This window comes from Prionailurus bengalensis, chromosome B2 (assembly GCF_016509475.1).
Source record: "Prionailurus bengalensis isolate Pbe53 chromosome B2, Fcat_Pben_1.1_paternal_pri, whole genome shotgun sequence".
In the NCBI taxonomy this organism is placed as follows: Eukaryota; Metazoa; Chordata; class Mammalia; order Carnivora; family Felidae; genus Prionailurus; species Prionailurus bengalensis.
This window is the reverse complement of record NC_057349.1, coordinates 35,682,519-35,701,158: the sequence shown is the minus strand read 5'-3', so window position 1 is coordinate 35,701,158 and position 18,640 is coordinate 35,682,519. Positions and strand designations below refer to the sequence as shown.

Genomic DNA, 18,640 nt, shown 5'->3' with positions numbered 1-18,640 from the left:
ATTCAAACTCGAGCAGTCTGACTCTAGAGCCACACCTCAAGGGTTTTCATTTTATGCATGACGGAAGTTTGGAAGGGATAATTTCGGAGAGAGTTCCTAGAATCTCATCTCCAGCCCCTAGCCCCTTGCACTGAGGAGCTGGCTGACTTTGGCTAAGCCTCTTTAATTCTCTGGGCCTCCGTTTCACCTCTGTGAGAGACATTGAACCAGAGGTGCCTCGGAGGTGCCTTCGAATCCTGACTTTGGCACAGGGAGACGACTTCGTGTCCGGGGAGAGTATCCCTTACAAGGGGATCCCATAGCTGGGATACAGGACGAGAGAGGGAAGATGAGGTGGGAAAGGCAGAGACGGGAACAGGACCCTTGGGTCTGCAGACGCGAGGAGGTTGAGTTTTAACCTGAGGGCACTGCAGCCTCAAAGCGGGGAGGCAACAGCCCTTTAGCGTGTGAGGGCACAGAAGGTTGGGGAGCTGGGATGTTTTAGAAACAGGGAAATCAACGGGGCGCAGGGCCATTTCCTCCATTTGGCTCATCAGCCTGATGCCTATGGCACGGAAGCTTTTTAAGGGCTTGTGGCAATGATTCAGACCCGGAAAAAGAAATTAATTGGCTCCAAAATACAAAGAGAAAACTGTAAAATTAAAGCCAACACATGTATAAGTGTTTACAGAGTATAAATTATGCTAACTAGATAACTGGACCTCAGCTTGCCTTGTAGAGTTATTTATAATTCATATTTGATGTCGGACATTTTAATTTGGTCCATGTCATGTGGGATGGGACCCATGGAAGTCTTTAAAAGACTCTCCAGTTGGGTGATGTGCTGGGTTGGATTAGGTTTGGCGGTGAATAACAGAAAATCCCGAAATGCTACTAGTGGCTTAAACGAGGTAGATGTGTACTGTTTTTTCTGGTAAAAGTGAGCAGTCTGGGCTGGAATAATGGCTCTGCTCCACCAGATCCTCAGGGCCCCAGGCTCCATCTTGTCTTGTTACCCTTAGGGTGTACCGCCTTGTCCACAATGGCAGTCCCAGCTGCAGCCATCAATCTGCATTCCAGCCTGCAAGGAGAAGGAAGGGAAGAGGGACACAGCCTCTCCCTGTGAAGAACCTTATTTTCTGTCACATCCCATTGGCCAGAATTTGGTCACATGGCCACAGCTAGCAGGCTAGGGGACATCGTGGTTATTCTGGCTGTGTGCCCTGCTAAACTCCAGACATTCTATTACTTTGGGAGGAGGGGTAAGGATGTTGGAGGACCGACTAGCGATCTGTAATAGCACTCCAGAAGACAAGATGGAAGCTTTAATTAGAGCAGGGCCAGTGGGCAGGAGAGAGGGGGTTGAGGGAAGGCATCCTTTGGTAGAACTGTTTAAAAGTGGAACCCCCTTTTGTTGGGGTAAAGGGAAAGAAGGAATAGGCCAGGATGACTTCAGCCCTTTTTCTGAGTTGGGAGACCCTCGGGGGTGCAGGAGGTGGGGAGAATGGGGGGAGGCGAGTTGTGCTTTGGAGATGCTGAGGGATCTTTGGGACATCTGGGATGCGCGAGGGAGGCTCCTGGGGGGAGGGGAGCAGAAGCCTCACGGTAGAGGCTAGCGGGGAGCCCTAACCTTGCTCCTACCCGCTTCCCCACCGCAGTGCCGCCCACCATCAGCGTGCCCAAGGGCAGGGCCGTGGTGACAGTGCGGGAGGGCTCGCCCGCTGAGCTGCAGTGTGAGGTTCGAGGCAAGCCGCGGCCGCCGGTGCTCTGGTCCCGCGTGGACAAGGAGGCAGCGCTGCTGCCCTCGGGGCTGCCCCTGGAGGAGACTCTGGACGGGAAGCTGCGGCTGGAGCACGTGAGCCGCGACATGAGTGGGACCTACCGCTGCCAGACGGCACGGTATAATGGCTTCAACGTGCGCCCCCGCGAGGCCCAGGTGCAGCTGAACGTGCAGTGTGAGTCCCATCGCCCCACCTGGACCACATCAGAGCTGTCCCTCCCGGTTCGCAGCCTGGCCTGCCCCCCTCTTCACCCCTTCGTACACTCCAGTCCAACCAGCCCCCTCCAAGTACTGCGGATACCCCTAGAACCTTGCCACCCGCGTGTTCTAAGGTGGGAAGTCTGACCCTTGTCACACTTCCAATACCAATTGCCCCCCACCCCCATCTGCATTCCCAGGGACCCAGTGAGCAAAGAAATAACTGATTTTGACAGGTAGACACGGGAGTTTGAAAGACTCTCAAGGGAGCACGTTGTGTCTGAGACTATAACGATGAGAGTTAACTCACCTTGTGCCAAGCCCTACTCTAAGAGCATTTTAATGCATGAACTTATTTAACCCTCCACAGCCCTATAAATAGACTCTATCGTTCCCCTATTTTTACAAATAGAGGAAACCGAGTCCCAGGATAAGTAACTTGCCTAACGCCTCACTAGCTAGTTTGAGGCAGGGCTGAGATTTGAACCTAAGGCAACTAGCTCCGGGGATCATGCTCTAAACCCCGACGTTATGCTGCTTTTTCACTACACGGTGGGGTGAGGGGACCCTTTGAGGCAAGACTAAAGGCCCAGTCTGGGAAGCACGGCTGGAGGAAATGGCCGGGAGGGGGGTGGGTATCTGCAGGTCAGGGAGTTCTGAGCGTGGCCATTGTGTTATGTTGCGAGCGTGTATCCGCTCTGAGATCCTTCCAGGCTGCGGGGTGCGGGAGCAGGGTCGAGTGCGTCGCCTTCAATGGGGCCGCTCCTCAAACCCCACTCGGCCCCGCTGACCGCCGCCCCCACCCCCAGTCCCGCCGGAGGTGGAGCCCAGCTCCCAGGATGTGCGCCAGGCGCTGGGCCGGCCCGTGCTGCTGCGCTGCTCGCTGCTCCGAGGCAGCCCCCAGCGTATCGCCTCGGCTGTGTGGCGCTTCAAAGGGCAGCTGCTGCCTCCGCCGCCGGCTGTCCCCGTCGCCGCCGAGGCTCCCGACCACTCCGAACTGCGCCTCGACGCCGTCACCCGCGACAGCAGCGGCAGCTACGAGTGCAGCATCTCCAATGACGTGGGCTCGGCCACCTGCCTCTTTCAGGTCTCGGGTGAGCGTCCCGTGGGTCCCGCCCCACCCAACCGCGCCCACCTGGGACCAGGCTCCGCCCCAACTCTAGTCCCCGCCCACTCCCGGACTGGGCCGCGCCCCTTTCCAGTTGCCCGTACTGGGTTCAGGCCCCTGCCTTCCCAAGACCCGCCCATGCCAGGTCTAGGCCCCGCCCATGCCGCCTGGACCTAACCGTGACGTCGTTTACAGCCAGGACCCCTCCAGACAGGCTAGATCCCTTCGCCCACGCCCACTCCAGGTGTAGATCGTCTCAAGGTCCGCTTGTACGTGTCCTAAGCCCCCCTCCCCCCGCCCCCGTTTTAGCTCAGCCCCGTTCCTTGGCCTCGGACAGCCCTGCCTCTCTCAAACCCCTCCTTCCCCGGGTTTAGGCTTCTCCCCTCCAGCCCCTGGAGCACCAAGTTTGGGCCCTTCCCTCTAAAGACCCGCCCACACCACGCCTAGGCCCTAGTTGCCTGACGCATAGGCTCCACCCCTTCTAGCCTCGTCCAATCCCAGCTCCATTTCTTGCTTTTTTTTTTTTTTTTTTTTTTTTTTTTTTTTTTTGGTAGCAGGTAAGCTCCAGCCCCACCCACACCAGGTTTAAACCCGCCCACTCAAGTCCTGGGCACCGCCCCATCCCAGCCATCGCGTTTCAAGCCCCTCCTCTTTAATCCGTGGCCCCAGAAGCTGCGGATGGGGGACTCCCTCTTTTCGTGACCCCAGGCCCAATATTAGGGGCCAGAGCTGTAGCTTAGAGGAGAGAAGACGACCCTCAGCAGCCTCTCTGGAACGTCGCGGGTGGCTCTAGTCCTGCCAGCACACATTTCCTGAGCTGTCACCCCACAGATTCAGGCCCCTCGGTACCCAGGAATCCCTCTCAGCCCATCTCATCATCAAGTCACTCCCGGGTGGGCTGTTTGGGGCCGCAGGCGGGCCTGGGTGAGTCAAAGGGCTGAGGTGAGGGCCGAGGGGAATGCATAGTGGCCGAAGGAGTTGCTGATCCCCCCCCTCTCTTCATGAGGGAGAGTTGGTTCCCCACCGCTAGACCTGGTGGCAGCACCCCAGGAGGAGAGCCACAGTTGTGCCTGTGCCCTTCTGCACCCCAAGCTCTCCCAACAGCCCCTACTGACTGGGTGCCCCTTTAGTCCTCATTTGGATTTCCTCACTCAACAGCAGGGGGCCAGGACGGGTCACTTCCCAGCCCTTCCCCACCCCACCCAGCCCTGCCAGCCAGAGGCCCCTGTGACATTTCCCACCTCCTTCCCCTCTCCCCTGTTCTCCCATACTTTCCTTGTCTCCCCACCTTTTTGTCTCTCTCTGTCCTTCTCCTTTCTCTTCTCTTCCTTGTACCTCAATATCCTTACCCTTCTTTGTGTCTTTTTCCCCATCCTCTTTCCCTGTGTCCTCTCTAATATCCCTCCCCCGTGTCTTCCCAAATTTCTCTTTTCTCTGGCTTTTCCTTGGCCTTTCCTCTCTGTTCTCACCAATACTACCTCTTGGAATTCCCAATCTCCCTTTTCTCCATTTCCCACCTTCCCTGTGACTGCACCTCATTCTCCCAATCTCCTCCTCTCCCACCGTCTCCTCTTGCCACTATATCCCCTTTCTCTTTGTCTCCCCATGCCCTCTCTCTGTTCCTCACCATCTTCTTCTGTCTCCCTTTCCGGCACTCCCTCTCTCTGTATCTCTCCCCATCCCCCACCCTCCCCGGCCCCACGCCCCCATCCCCATCCTCTCAGCCAAAGCCTACAGCCCGGAGTTTTACTTCGACACCCCCAACCCCACCCGCAGCCACAAGCTGTCCAAGAACTACTCCTATGTGCTGCAGTGGACCCAGAGGGAGCCTGACGCTGTCGACCCCCTGCTCAACTACAGACTCAGTGTCCGCCAGGTGGGCCAAGGGGGACAGGGGCCCGGGTGCAAGCTGACCCTGGGAATGTCCATCAAGCCATGGGAAGGGGTTGGAGGCAGGGCCTGACCCCCTTATAGACAACTCTTCAGACCTAGAAAGTGTTCTGGACACAGCAGCAGAAACTGGGAGGCTCTAGGGACCTGCCCCCTCTGGACTCCTGCTCTGGGCACAGGCTTGAGAATTGGGCTGGGTCTGCTGGATTCAGACAGGAAAAAGAGCAGAGCCACCAGCCGTGTTCCCAAAATGTAGAATCTGCTCTCGGGTCAGGAGCTTTTCCTTGGCCTTTCCTTACGCCAGGAGCTTAAGGTGGGGTGTGGGGTCAGTCTCGTCTACAGGATCTCTAGAATGCGAGGCCAGAGCTTTGCGGATGTTTTGTATAGTCTCCTTCGGTGTAGTTCTGCCCAAGGGGCATTAGGTGTGGAGGGTAAAAGTGTGGCTCTGGGGCAGACTGCCTAGGCTAGAATCCAGCTCTGTATGAGCTAGGGCAAACTGCATCTGTTTGGCCTCAGTCTCTTCATCTGTAAAATAGGAGTAATTATAATGTTCCACCTCATAAAAGCGTTATTTTGAGGAGTAAATGAGTTAATAATGGCAAGTTACTCTGCATAGCGCCCAGCACACTTTTGTTGTTCAGTACGTGTTGCTATCGCTTACTAAGACAGCCCTAGGAGGCAGGCATAGGAGTGATTGTCCTATCTCACAGATGGGGAAACTGAGGGTCTGGGTTCTTAGTCCTTTATGCTTTCTGCTCCCTGACACTGCCCCCACCCCACCCTCCAAGTCTCACCAGGGCCTGGGCTGGTGCTCTGGTGGAGGGTGTGGCCCGCTGGGCATCTGGGAACTCCCTGTATCTACAGTTGAATCAGCACAACGCCATGGTGAAGGCCATCCCAGTGCGGCGCGTGGAGAAGGGGCAGCTGCTGGAGTACATTCTGACCGACCTCCGTGTGCCCCACAGCTACGAGGTCCGCCTCACACCCTACACCACCTTCGGGGCTGGTGACATGGCCTCCCGCATCATTCACTACACAGAGCGTAGGTGGTGGTGGCGGTGGTGGTAAGGGGGGGGGGGCATCCCATACCCTGGGGACCCCTTCCAACCTCACCACATGGGTCCAGAGCTTGGGTCCCCCCACTGTGTTGTGTTCTACTCTGTCACCCCTCTGGACCCCATTCCTGGTTTCGGGAACCCTGTCCCCTGGTCCCAAGCCTGGGCACCCTCTGTGCAGTCCCACACCTCAGTTCTGACTTGGTTTTCCTACTTTCTTTCTCAGCCATCAACTCTCCCAACCTGTCAGGTGAGACAACTCCCTCCCACTTCTTCTTCCCTTTGGGGACACAAAGACTCCCGTGGTGGAAGGAAAAGACCCTGAGAGATACTCAGAAAATGGGTGGAGGCCAGCAGCTGGAAGGAGAAGCCAAGGGGAACAGGGCTGGGCTTGGAGACATGTATATCCAGGATTTATTCTGGGGCTTACAGGTGGTGTGGCGGGGGGGGGGGGGGTCAGGGGTGGGAGACGTCTCGAACTCAGGGCCTTTCCTCTTCAGCCAGTACCATTCACAGTCCTTAAAAGAAAAATAGAGACCAGGCTAATCCACATCCCCTGTTCTCTCTGGCAGGGGTACTTAATCTGAGACCCAGGAAGCTGCTCCCCACAAAGGATCTGTATATAGATAGAATTCAGGGGGGTCCGTGATCCTGGAACACGGAAGGGCATACAATTACTTCTTCATTTTCCCTAACTTCCAGCAGAAGTTTAACATCTCCTTCAGTGATGAACGTAGGCGACAAACCGCAGTAGTAACATCACTACCTGTGACTTTGTCATCAGTACAAACCTGGTGCTTTCACATCACCTTAAAGTTGTTACAGCTATTTCTAAATATCATTAACATTCATTAGAACTTCAAAATCACAGCAGTTATTAGACCCAACACTAGATCTTGTTATTTAATTAGATAATAAAGAAGCCCACTTATTATTATTACAACATGGATTTGTTTTTTAAATATTTTGACAGCTGTATCTCAACATAATTGATTTCCTTTGTAACCCTATGTATTTCATTTTATGCATCTAAAATTATTATTCTGAGATGGAGTCCTTAGCCTTTACTAGATGACAGAGGGTCTGTGGTGCACAAAGTTTAAGAAGTTCTGTTCTGGGAACAAATTTGTCAGGGGCCCAGTTGCCTGGTTTCTCAAGCCCTGAGATCCTGGGTCCACCGTTTGGATGCACGGGACCTGCCTTGGGGTGGCCAGGGAGGGCAAAGCTGGACCAGGGGACCCAAGGAGCCTGACCCTCTTTGTCTCATCCCCACCCTCACCCCAAAGCAGACAACACCTGCCACTTTGAAGATGAGAAGATCTGTGGCTACACCCAGGACCTGACAGACAACTTTGACTGGACACGGCAGAACGCCCTCACCCAGAATCCCAAGCGCTCCCCCAACACCGGTCCCCCCACTGATATCAGCGGTACCCCTGAGGGTGAGGACATGGCCTGCTGCAAGGAATGAAGGACAGCTTCAGGGAGGGGTCTAGTGCCAGGGAGGCCAGTCTGAGGGGGGGGAACACAGCCCTTCCCTCAGGGAGACCCAGTCTGAGGGGAGACAGCACCCTGCCTCAAGGAACCCTAATTTGAGGGGGAGACGCAACTCTGTCTTCACGGGGATTCAGAAGAAGAGAGAGTACAGTAGAGCTCAGAACTGGCCCAGACTCCGGTGCTATGCTGTGAGGCAGGGAGGACAAGGTGCCATGGGGGTCAGATGAAGTCAAGGCAGTGAAGGAATCAGAGGGGAAGAGGCCTGTGTGGGGTGAGGTGGAGCCTGCTGGTGCATCTGCCCCTTCCCAACAGGCTACTACATGTTCATTGAGACATCAAGGCCTCGGGAACTGGGGGACCGAGCCCGTTTGGTGAGTCCCTTGTACAATGCCAGCGCTAAGTTCTACTGCGTCTCCTTTTTCTACCACATGTACGGGAAGCACATTGGTGAGTCGGAGCACCAGGTGGTCTGCCCAAACGTTGCTGGGCCTGGGAGGAGAGAGGGAGTCCACAGGAGGCTGGGTATTGGCCCATGTGAGGCCTGGGCTTCCCAGCTTAGCTGAATCACATATCCTTGGAGGGGGTGTGGGCAGAATCTGGGCCAGGGAGGAAGGCAGAGCCAGCTTGTCTGAGGTTTTGAGATGATGAAGGCTTCCTGAGTCTGCAAAGAAAATGGCTCCAGTCGGACAACATGCAAGTCTTGGAGGAGACGGAGAAAACAGGTAAGAGGTTGCATGTATTGGGTGCCTGTCAGGTGCCAGGTGACCTCCTGGGAGCTCTGTCTCCGTGGTCTCATTATCTCTCACAACCAACAGGTGAGGGCGGTGTTACCATATAAATCAGAGAGGTTAAGCATTTTCCCCGAGATCACACAGCAACCCGAGTTGTCTTCCTCCCCCAAGCCCTAAACACAGAATTGGGAGGGTGCTGTTTTGTGAGCAATGAGGGGAAGTCCTGCTTCTTAAGTGTGGGTGTACATTTGCCCTTGGAAGGAGATGGTGGGAGAGTCACATTAATCAACGAACTCATCATTCAGCCATCACTTCCAGAGCTCCTGCTCTGGGGCCAGGCATCAGGTGCTGCTACGAACAGGACCGACCAGTTCCTGTCCTCGGGGCACCCGAAGTCAAGTGGGAGAGACAGGCATTGAACAGCTAATTGCAGCAGATAAGCTTGAGCAGCCACTGTGACACATGTCCACAGCGAGACAGGGGCCAAGACAGCTGGTAACAGGGACTGACTGTGGGGGCTGAGTTATGGAAAACTCTGCTGAGGAAGTGACAGTCTTTAAAATGTTTATTATTTGTTTGTTCACTTATTTATGGGACAGGCCATGTATTTTGCATGGGTCAAAGGTACAAAAGGTACATAATGAGAGCCCCCTGCTCGTCTCAGTCCTCCTGCTGCCTAGAACCCTTCCCCACAGGCAACCACTGCACTTAGACTTGGGGGCAAGTTTCCAGAAACACTTTATGCCTACAGAAGCCAGTACATGTGTGTTTGATTTTGCCCCCTTTTATACACACTGTTCTGTGTCTTGCTTCTCCTTCTGAACTGTACATCTTGGGAATCATGCCTTATCAGACCACAGAAAGTTTCACAGTAGAGGAAGTGACTTTAAGCAAGAGTAGACCTAATGGCTCTTTATGGACAAGTCTCCCCAGCTAAAGTAGTGGGTCATGCTGAACTGATTAGCCAGGATGGGGTAGGATGGAAGGTTCTGCATCCACTGGGGCCTCCAGACCATCCACCCAGACCCTGGCACTCGTGGCTGGGTCTGGAATTTGTGGGAAGATTCCTGTGGGGTAGGTGGGTTGGGTGACCAGCCCCGCGCTGCCCAGGCCTGTCGTTTCCATTTGGCTCCTCATTTGGCCTTCCTGAGGAAGACTCTGTAAGCATCAGATCTGGACAGGAGGACTTTCCGGTAGGGATGCCATGGAGGGGCCCCCTGTCCCATGTCATGTTACTGCCCTGCTCTGCCCTCTTCATCACCATATTTTCTAGGCCTCCTTCTCTGACCTCATTTTCTGCCACTCTCCCCCTTGGCTCCTACTCAGCTTGAGCACACTGGGCTCCTTGCTTTCCTTTAAATACTCAGGGCAGGTTCTTGCCTCAGAGGACTTTGCTCATGATGTTCCCTGGACTGGAACATTCTTCTCCTCCCCTCATTCAAGGTCTCCTCCTCAGAGAGGTCCCTGAAAGCCCCAACTGAAATACCTCTTTATTCCTTTCCCTGCATTATTATCTTTATCATGCCCATCACCAATAGAATGTAAGCTCCAGGAAGGCAGGGGTCTTTGTCTTATTCACTGATGTATCTCTAGTGTCTAGAACAGCCCTTGGCACATAGTGGTGCTTCATTAGTTGAATGAGTGAATGAGAGGGAGGTCTGAGATTCATGAACCCAAAGTAACTTCTAACCGTGAGGCTCTATGAAAGTCCTTTTTCAGTTGTGAGGATAGTCATGAAAGGTTCTTCAGTCAGCATTTAATTATTGAGAACCAATACCAGTTTGATGCAGACTTTCCCTCAAAGAGTCAAATGAGGAGGAGATGTTAATCCCAATAACTATCACACCACAGAGCAGAGAGGGGTCTGGGCCTGGAGGGCTGCAGTTGAAGGACCCAGGGTTCACAGGACGCATAGAGGGCTCCCAACTCAAGCCTAGGAAGACTTCTTGGAAGAGAGGACATTGCAAGAAGGATTTGGCCCGGGGAATGTGGTAGGGGAGGGAGTCTCAGGCAGCTGGAAAAGCCTGAGCAAAAGCCCAGAGGCTGGAAAGCTGGGGTATGTCTAGGCTCCAGCATGTAGTCCGCTTTGGCTTTGCAGGAGGCAAGGAAGATAGGGAAGAATGAAGTGAGCAGGCCCACCATTAAGGGAGGCTGAAGGTCTTGGGCCCTGGCTGATCCCTGTGAAAGGCGGTCCGGAAGCCCCCTGAGCAGGGGAGATGCTGGAGATGATGGGGTGCTCAGGGGAGAGGACAGAAACCCAATTTTTGTTTAAGTAGTAAAAAGGAGGGGTTCCCCCATTAGTGTCCTGGGGGCAGGGTGGTGGAGGAAGAAGAAAAGGTGGAGATTGAGGGGGATAGGAATAGGGGGAAGAGCTCCAGGACAGGGAAGAGAGAAAGGCCCCTTTGGAGCTGGTGAGGAGCCTGAAAAGTATTGGGGCTTGCCTCCTGGCCCCCTGGGAGCTTGCTGCAGCCCTGTCGTGGCCCCATCTGCCGGTGAGGGTCCCCACCCAGGCCTAGCTCTGCTGCTTGGGAGGGGGTGTTTCTTGCTGTCCAGTTCCCTCCTCTCCCTTCCTCTGCTACCCCACCTGGCAGCTCTGGGCACCAGCTGTCCCCAGACCTTGTGTCTCGCTGGCTCTCCTCAGTCTAAGCCAACTCCTTTCATCTCAGGCAGGTAACATTTGGTGGCTCTCTCCCACCGGGGGTCTGTCTGTCTGGTGTCACAGATGGTGTGCCTTTGTCTGTGGGCAGCGCCATGGAAATGCCAGCCACCGGGCACTGTCTAAGATTGATTCCCCTTCCCTCTGAGCCAGGTCTTTCACATCACTGGGGGCTTGAGGTGGGCCGGAAGAGCCAGGAAGGGGCATGACATCGCCTGGGTGCTCTTAGCCAAGCCATGATTCCCTCCTTCTTTTCCGGGGCCCCCAGCACCTCCAGAATTCCAGGCCTCTGTGGCTGTGGGCAATGGGCCTCAGCACCCTCCGTCTAATGCCCTCAAAATTTTACTTTCACTGTGCTTACCATGGCTGTGTAGCACAAATACTAGCATCTCTCTTTAAAGCAACTCACTCCTCTTGTCTTAGCTTTGTCCTAAGCATCAGTATTAGAGAAACTGTGAGTTGGAAGGACTGGCTTTATTCATTTCTTAAACCATACATATAAGTATTGAAAACTTAAACATTTTAAAGTCCATCCCCATGCCTCCAGAAATCATCCCATGTATCATGCCCTGCCAGGGGTATGCACTGTGTGCTTTGGGAATCCTGCTTTGTGCTCAGTCATAGGCCCTGCCGCCCTGGGATAACTCCACTGTTGAGAGGAGGAAGGTGTGTGTGTGTGTGTGTGTGTGTGTGTGTGTGTGTGTGCGTATGCCGGGGTGGGGGGAGGATTAGTTGACTAGAAAGGAAGGGGAGAGGGGCACCTGGGTAGCTCAGTTGGTTAAGTCCAACTGACTTTTGGCTCAGGTCATGGTCTCACAGTTCATGGGTTCAAGCCCCACGTTGGGCTCTGTGCTGACAGCTCGGAGCCTGGAGCCTGCTTCGGATTCTGTGTCTCCCTCTCTCTCTGCCCCTCCCCTGCCCATGCTCTGTCTCTCTCTCTCTAAAAAATAAATATACATTAAAAAAAAAAAGAAAGGAAGGGAAGAAATGAATAAGAATTTGCAAGTTGTCCCAATGAATTGAAGCCGTGCTGCTGTCTTCTCTTTCCTGTGTGGAGGTCCCTCCCCCGGGAAAGTGGGACAGTGAACCAGTCTGGGATGGTGCTGTGGGCAGTGGCAGAGAGGAGGGTTTGGGGAATGTGGAAGGGTAGGGGTGTCCTTGTCCAGACCTCACTGCCCCCCCCCGCCTCTTCATACCCACCACAGGCTCCCTCAACCTCCTGGTGCGGTCCCGGAACAAAGGGGCCCTGGACACGCACGCCTGGTCCCTCAGTGGCAATAAGGGCAACGTGTGGCAGCAAGCCCATGTGCCCATCAACCCCAGTGGGCCCTTCCAGGTGAGTCACCGGGTGTGGGGGCCCCCGAGGTTCTCCCAGCTGTTGGGCCATTGCTCTGACCAGGGAGCACTTAGGAGGACTTCATGCTCTTTCTGGGGAGCTGGGGAGAAACTCAGGCAGGGTAGGGGGGGCTTTCAAGTGGACTGAAGGGAAGGGATTCCCCAATCCCTCTGCCTGGCAGAACACCCCTAATCCCTGCTCTCTGGCCCCGCCCCAGATTATTTTTGAGGGTGTTCGAGGCTCTGGCTACCTGGGGGATATTGCCATAGATGACGTCACGCTGAAGAAGGGAGAATGTCCCCGGAAGCAGATGGATCCCAACAAAGGTGCCAGATGGGAAGGGGTAGGGGGAGCCGAATCTATGGGGAGCTGTGTAGGTAGGCACCTGTCCGTATCAGGAGAAGGTGCTGGTGTCTGAATGGTGGTTCAGAGTGACTAGGTGGTGGGATGCGTGCGTCAGTGACTATGTGAGCAGGTGTTGGTGTGTTTGGTACCCACCTTGGGCTCCACGTTGGCTCAGGTTATGGGGCATATGTAGGGCAAAGAGAAGACTAAACTCTGCCCTCCTGTGAACTTACTGAGTTATTTACAGTACCCGAGTGCCTCCTGTGTCTGCGTCCAGGTATGTGTGGGTGCAGATGTGAACGTGTGCCCCACCCCCCAGGGCCAGGTGTCTGCAGTTGTAACAGCTGGAATTTGCTGAGTGATGACCATGTACCAGGCAAAGTACAAAGCCCTACATGTATCTGATCTCATTTAACCCTGATGACAGCCCTCTGGGGTAGCACTTACTATTAGACTCATTTTACAGATGGGGAAACTGAGGCCCACTGAGGCCAGTGAATTGCTCCGTGTCTTAGTGAGCTGCAGAGCCAGGATGTGGACCCTCTCAGGCTCAAAGTTAACCCCCACCCCACCCCACGCCACCAGACGTGTCTGTGCTTACAAGTATGTCTGCACAGTGAGGGCAGTGTCTCACTCTAGGTCCCCCAGAGAGAGGGGGAAGCCTGCTAGTCCCTGACATGCTGAGCTGATCAGAGCCCTGGCCTGTCTCCCTTTTCTCTCCTGTCACAGTGGTGGTGATGCCAGGCAGTGGAGCCCCCCGCCAGCCCCACCCACAGCTCTGGGGGCCCATGGTCATCTTCCTCTTGGCGTTGCAGAGATGATGAGAGCTGCGTGGCCCCCCCACCCGGCCCCCGGCACACCAAAGTGTCCGCATCGTACCAAAGACTGACCCCCGCCAGCCGGGGTGCCCAGGGGCAAGGCCGGCCCGCCAGGGAGGGGGCCTGCATTGGCTGCGAGGAGGAGCAGAGAACAAGGACAGAGGCCCGGCGCTGAGGCCCTGGAGACAGTCGTTTGACACACGCACACACTCACACACTCACACTCACACACACAGAGATATATTAAAGCACAAGTTTCTATCCGACCTGCCAGCACCTTCTTTTCTGCGGAGACAAGGGACTCGCCCGAATGGCGTCCACCACCCCAGAGACCTCGGCGCCACCTAGGCCTTGTCCAACTGCACCTGTGGCGTGTTTCTGACCTTCCCACATTCCTAACTCAAGGCTGAGCCCCGGCCCAGTGGCTTTACCAGACGGGAGCCAGCAGAGGAGCAGACTCAGGAGCCCCACCCTTGGCTGGACTCTGGGACTCCCTGGGATGGGGGAGGCCTGGGTCAAAGGAGGCCAGGGGGTACTTTGTGAGCTCCGTGAATGTCCCCGTGCAGGTGATGGCGAGGGAGGTCAGGCACCTGTTGCACGCACCTCTGTTTACAGGGCGAGAGCTGGAAGGTGGAGATCCCAGGTCACCCTGATCCCTTGACCTGTTCCTTGGACGTCATATCTCACCTCGATGTACCCCTTTGAAGGGACCCGGCACAGGGTCCTGGGCCTGGGCAGTCTGAAGACTGACACCTTCCTTTCTACCCCATCCAACCCCCACCCCACCCTACGAGGAGCTGGATTCCTGAGAGCACAGTCCCCACCCTAGTCAGCTGGCCTGAATTCAGCACCCACCTGCGTCTCCGAGGAGCCAGGAGGGGTGGAGGCCGGCTGTTTTCTGGGGTGAGGCTTGACTTTGAGAGGGGCAGAGGAGAAAGCCTGCTTTTGTGAGTTTGTGCCCCCATGGCATTTGGGAATAGAGTGGAAACTTCATTTCTTATATACTTGGCATGAAGGAGTGCCCTGGATAGGAGGGTATACATAGAGGGGGTGCCCCTGCAAAGCACTGTCTAGTTGGCTGCTCCCTTCCCTGCCCAGGGTCAGTGAAGGGGGTGTGTGTGTGTGGTGGTTTGTAGAGCAGCAGCAGAGGGTGGGCAGTTGCTGGCCTCCATGTTGCCTGGGAGCCAAGCTCATGCCCTGATCCGTGAAAGGGCTCCCTGTCCTTGGGTTCTGGGATGGGAACCTAGATGGGCAGGGTGGAATCTAGACCTGTCCTTCTCAACATCACCTGTGAGACCCCAACCAGCCGTCTATGGGGGAGATGAGGACCAGCTCTTTCCAGGGTGAGCCTTCACGCTTGCGTATGTGTGGCTGTGTGCGCGCGCACATGTGTGCACGTGCGTGGGCCGATCTGTGTCTGTGTAGCACTGTGGGGACGTCTCTGGGCAGCAGTGTGTGCGAATATGAGTCCGCATGTGCAATTACACATATCTGTCTGTGAGGCCGGGTCTAAACCCTGTCTCAGTGAGTGCCTGTGGATGTCGGCATGCACGTCCGCCTTCAGGAGGGACACGTGTTTGTAGGGGGCTGGTGGAATATACCACTTCCGGCCCTAGTCTGTAGTCTCAAGCTGCCTGCCACCGCCCGAATTTCTACCTTTCGTCCCCTCTGGATGACAAAGAGTTTACAGATGACCCTATTGAAATGCAAGCACCTTTGGTGGGGGTTGTCACAGGGATTCGCCCGGAGCATTCTGCAGGGACAGTTGCCCAGAAGGGGCAGCACTGCAATGCCAAGAGGCAGGCAGGGGACCAGGGGACAGGCCTGTGTGATCATCATCACCCACAGCTGGCAGGGGGCTGGGCCAGGCCTGGAGCAGGGCCTTCTGACGCCTGACCAGCCCGGCTGCCTTCTTGGCCCAGCCGAGGCCTCGGTCCGAAACGAGTGGCTCCAGGTTCCCAGAACACACTTCCATCGCACCGGCTGGGTATTGTTCCTTAATTGTCCCATCTGTGCAGGGTCTGCTGCCCGGACTAGACTGTGAGCTCCTCCTCTGAGCCTTCCAACCTTCTCCCCCACCCCGCTCCCAACCTCAACGCCCAGCACAAGTGGGCCTGTTATGGAAACCACAGCAGGCTTTGCCCAGCGGGAAGGATGATATTAATCGGTGGTTCCCAGCCCTGGCTGCAGAAGAGAACCACCCGAGGGTCTTTTAGAGAGCCATGATGCTTGGGTCCTACCCCCAGAGGTTCTGATTTGATTGGACTGGTGTTCAGCCTGGCATCAGAAATGTTTAAAAGCTCCCCAAAAGAACCCGGGAGTGGGAACCAGTGGCCTATCACCTGCCAAGTGCTTCCTTTGTGCCCTTGCTGGGGTGGGTATGGAGATCCAGGGATGAAAAGCACCAGGTACTTCCTCCTTGGGACACTGAGGTCCTGGGTCCTCACGTGTGGATGGGTGAGGCTGGTGTGTGTGTGTGTGTGTGTGTGTGTGCGCGCGCGCATGCAGGCAGGTCTGCAGGGAGTGTGGGTGTCACTGTGTATTAGCATTAACAGTGTGCGATGAGAGCACTTAGAGTGTGCCAGTCAGTGTGTGGGGGGGGAGGGCGGGGGGGAAGATGGGGTCTGCAAAGAAGGAGTGTCCTTGTGCATCTGTGTGTGCCTGTGATTCAGCACCTCTGTATCAGTGTCACTTGTGCTGTGTGTGTCTTTGAGTGCCTGTGGTTGTCAGCACCGTTGTGCTGGTAGGTGGCCCATCAAGACCCCCAGCCCAGGGGAGACCAGGCTGGCAGGATCCAGTGCATCTCCCCCTGGGGCAGTCTCGCCCTCTGGGTCAGGGTGGCTGAGGCATTTTGTGGCCTTAAAACAGGGAGTCCAGGGTCAGCCCTCATGGTGTTGGGGTTTGCTCAGCCCTGTTGCCCCTGAGTTGATGTTTTGGGGAGACCCCTAGGGCCCGGTGCTGTACACTTAGGAGAGGGGAAGTCTCAGCTTGGCTGTCCTGCCCCTGGGACCACAGACAGCCCTCCAGGGTGCACAGCTAAGCCTGCGGACCACACGCCCATCTCCTGGAATGCCCCTCCCACCTTGCCTTCTCCGGGATATTCTGCCGCCTCTTTCCCTTTCATTCTTTCTCCCTGTGCTTGCTGGCCAGGGTGGGCCTCAGAGGTCTGAGCCCCTCACCTTGTAAATGGATAGGAGCAGGGGTGGGGGGGCTGGCCCAAGGTCACATGGCTAGTTGGGGTGGAGCCAGCCTTGGAAGCTGTGCTCTACAGCCCCGAGGGTGTCCCACTGGTGGCCACTGCCTCCTGCTGGCAGCCAGACTGCCCTGTCTCTGGGTGCTGGTACAGATGTGACTGGGCACCTGCTCTAGGAAAGGTGCCCTCTCCCTGCCCCAAATTCTGTCCTCTCATCCCAGGCCACCGCCCCTCCCACCCCAGATCAGGCCTGGGTGCCCTGTGAAAGCTGCATCCCTCTGCCCGCCCAGGCTTTAGCTACTGCCCAGGTTCCCAGACAGAAGGGACTGTTTCCCCTCCCTGCCCTCTGTCTTCACATGAGCCTGGGCTCCGAATGAAGGTCAGTGTGTCCTTGTGTCCTCATCCTGTGGACTTACCCCTAAGGACCAGGAGGGCAGGGGTGAGAGTGTACAAATTCTTATATTTTCTTCTCCCTGGATTCGAGGGGGTTGGGGGGGGGGTGGTTTCCAAGGTCTGTCCCAAGGAATGGGGTGAATGAGCCTGCACTGGGGAGTCCCTGTGGGGCCCCTGGTTGAGGTTCTGGGCTCTGGGGAGCCCTCCTCATTTCCACAGGCAAGATAGCACGCCCCTTTCTGTTGAGTCAGTGCTATGTGTGAGGCTGTGTGTCCGTGAGGGTGAGGGGGGGGTGTGTGCATATGAATGTGTGTGAGGGAATGTGTGTGTGAGGCATGTGAATAGGTGTGAGGGTATGTGCTGGAATAAAAGGACCACTCTTTCCTAGAGATCCCTGGACCCTTAGAGCTGGAAAGGACCTTAGAGACCATTTAATCCAGTGCCCACACTGTACAGATGAGAAAGCTGAGGTCAGAGAGATGGCACTTGTCCATCATCACCCCTCCCTCATGTCACCTGCATTCGTTTCCCAGGGGCTCCGCTAGAAGTGCCCGCCCTCCTGGCACCTCCCCGCCCCCCACCACCACACCCATAATCACAATCTCAGCTCGACTCTGCAGGGCCCTCTGCCTCTGTGGCCTCCAAGCACCCTTCCTGCCCCAGGTGGTCAGTTCACCAAGGCCTTTATCCCCAACCCAGAAGGGGCAGGGGAAGGAGGGGACTGCTCCAGCCTTGAGGCCTCATAGACTTGAGAGAAAAGCCAACCCCTCCATGCCCAGGCTCACCCCACCACCAAGGAAAAAGCACAACAGGAGACCCTCATTATTGGGTGAAAGGTATTGGGGTCGTTGTAGTCACACGACCCCGTCCTCACCCCTTTGCCTTGCTCTCTGTCTCCACCCCAGCCTCTGTCCCCCCCTTTGTTCCTCTTTCACCCCCAAGCCCCCCGAAATGTAACCTCTAGTTGCGGACGCGGATGTTTCAATAAATAAAGCTGCAGTGTTCTAGTGCTTCGGGTCCGGCTGTGTGTGGGGCGGCAGGTGGGCCGGGACGGGGCGCTAGTGAGCTGCTGGGGTTCTTTTCAGGTCAGGGGGAAGAGCCTTTCTCTTTGCCACCTGCCGTTATGGGTCCTCCTCTGCCTCCCCGACAGTGGGAACCTACGTTCCGGTCTCCAGCCCAATGAATTCAGTGTCCTCATTCATTTATTCCTTCAGGAAACACTGGCCAAATACCACCTTCGTGGAAGCTTCTGCTAAGTGGGGGAGATGGACACTAATCTAATCATTACACCAGGAAGCACATCATTATCAATACAACTAAGGCTGTGAAAGAAAGTAAGAGCATGTTCTTATTTGGGTTGGAGATTCAGGGATGACTTCTCTAAAGAAGAGACATTTAGGAGACACCTAAAGAATGATTGGGGTTGGCCTACCAGGGCGGAGCGGGTCTTCCAAGCAGAGGGAACACAGCATGTGCAGGCCTAGAGGGCTGGAAACCATAGAAGGCTCAAGGAAGGGGGAGGAGGATGAAGAAGGAGGAATAAAGTTGGTCAACCACCGTATGAACTTGGCTTTTTGCTTCTCGGCACCCCGGCCTACCGTCCCTCCTCTGCTCCCCTACCCGATCCCCTCACAATCCTCCCCTCACAATCTCTGGGTTCC

The 18,640-nt window shown here is 55.6% G+C and overlaps 1 protein-coding gene across 2 annotated transcripts in view; it reads left to right on the top strand.

The window, feature by feature from the left end:
• The window catches only part of MDGA1 (MAM domain containing glycosylphosphatidylinositol anchor 1), a 61,334-nt gene extending 43,345 nt beyond the window's left edge, over window positions 1-17,989 (top strand). The window contains exons 8-17 of one of the 2 annotated variants that reach the window (XM_043591293.1): window positions 1,638-1,934; window positions 2,767-3,051; window positions 4,790-4,941; window positions 5,820-5,997; window positions 6,237-6,260; window positions 7,300-7,452; window positions 7,820-7,954; window positions 12,100-12,230; window positions 12,448-12,556; window positions 13,305-17,989. In XM_043591293.1, coding sequence (XP_043447228.1) covers window positions 1,638-1,934; window positions 2,767-3,051; window positions 4,790-4,941; window positions 5,820-5,997; window positions 6,237-6,260; window positions 7,300-7,452; window positions 7,820-7,954; window positions 12,100-12,230; window positions 12,448-12,556; window positions 13,305-13,396 — 1,556 coding nt within the window. In that variant the 3' untranslated portion in view covers window positions 13,397-17,989. Of the gene's footprint in view, window positions 1-1,637; window positions 1,935-2,766; window positions 3,052-4,789; window positions 4,942-5,819; window positions 5,998-6,236; window positions 6,261-7,296; window positions 7,453-7,819; window positions 7,955-12,099; window positions 12,231-12,447; window positions 12,557-13,304 lie in introns of both variants that reach the window. The other variant, XM_043591292.1, reaches the window with a different exon arrangement.
• Window positions 17,990-18,640: the final 651 nt, after the last annotated feature.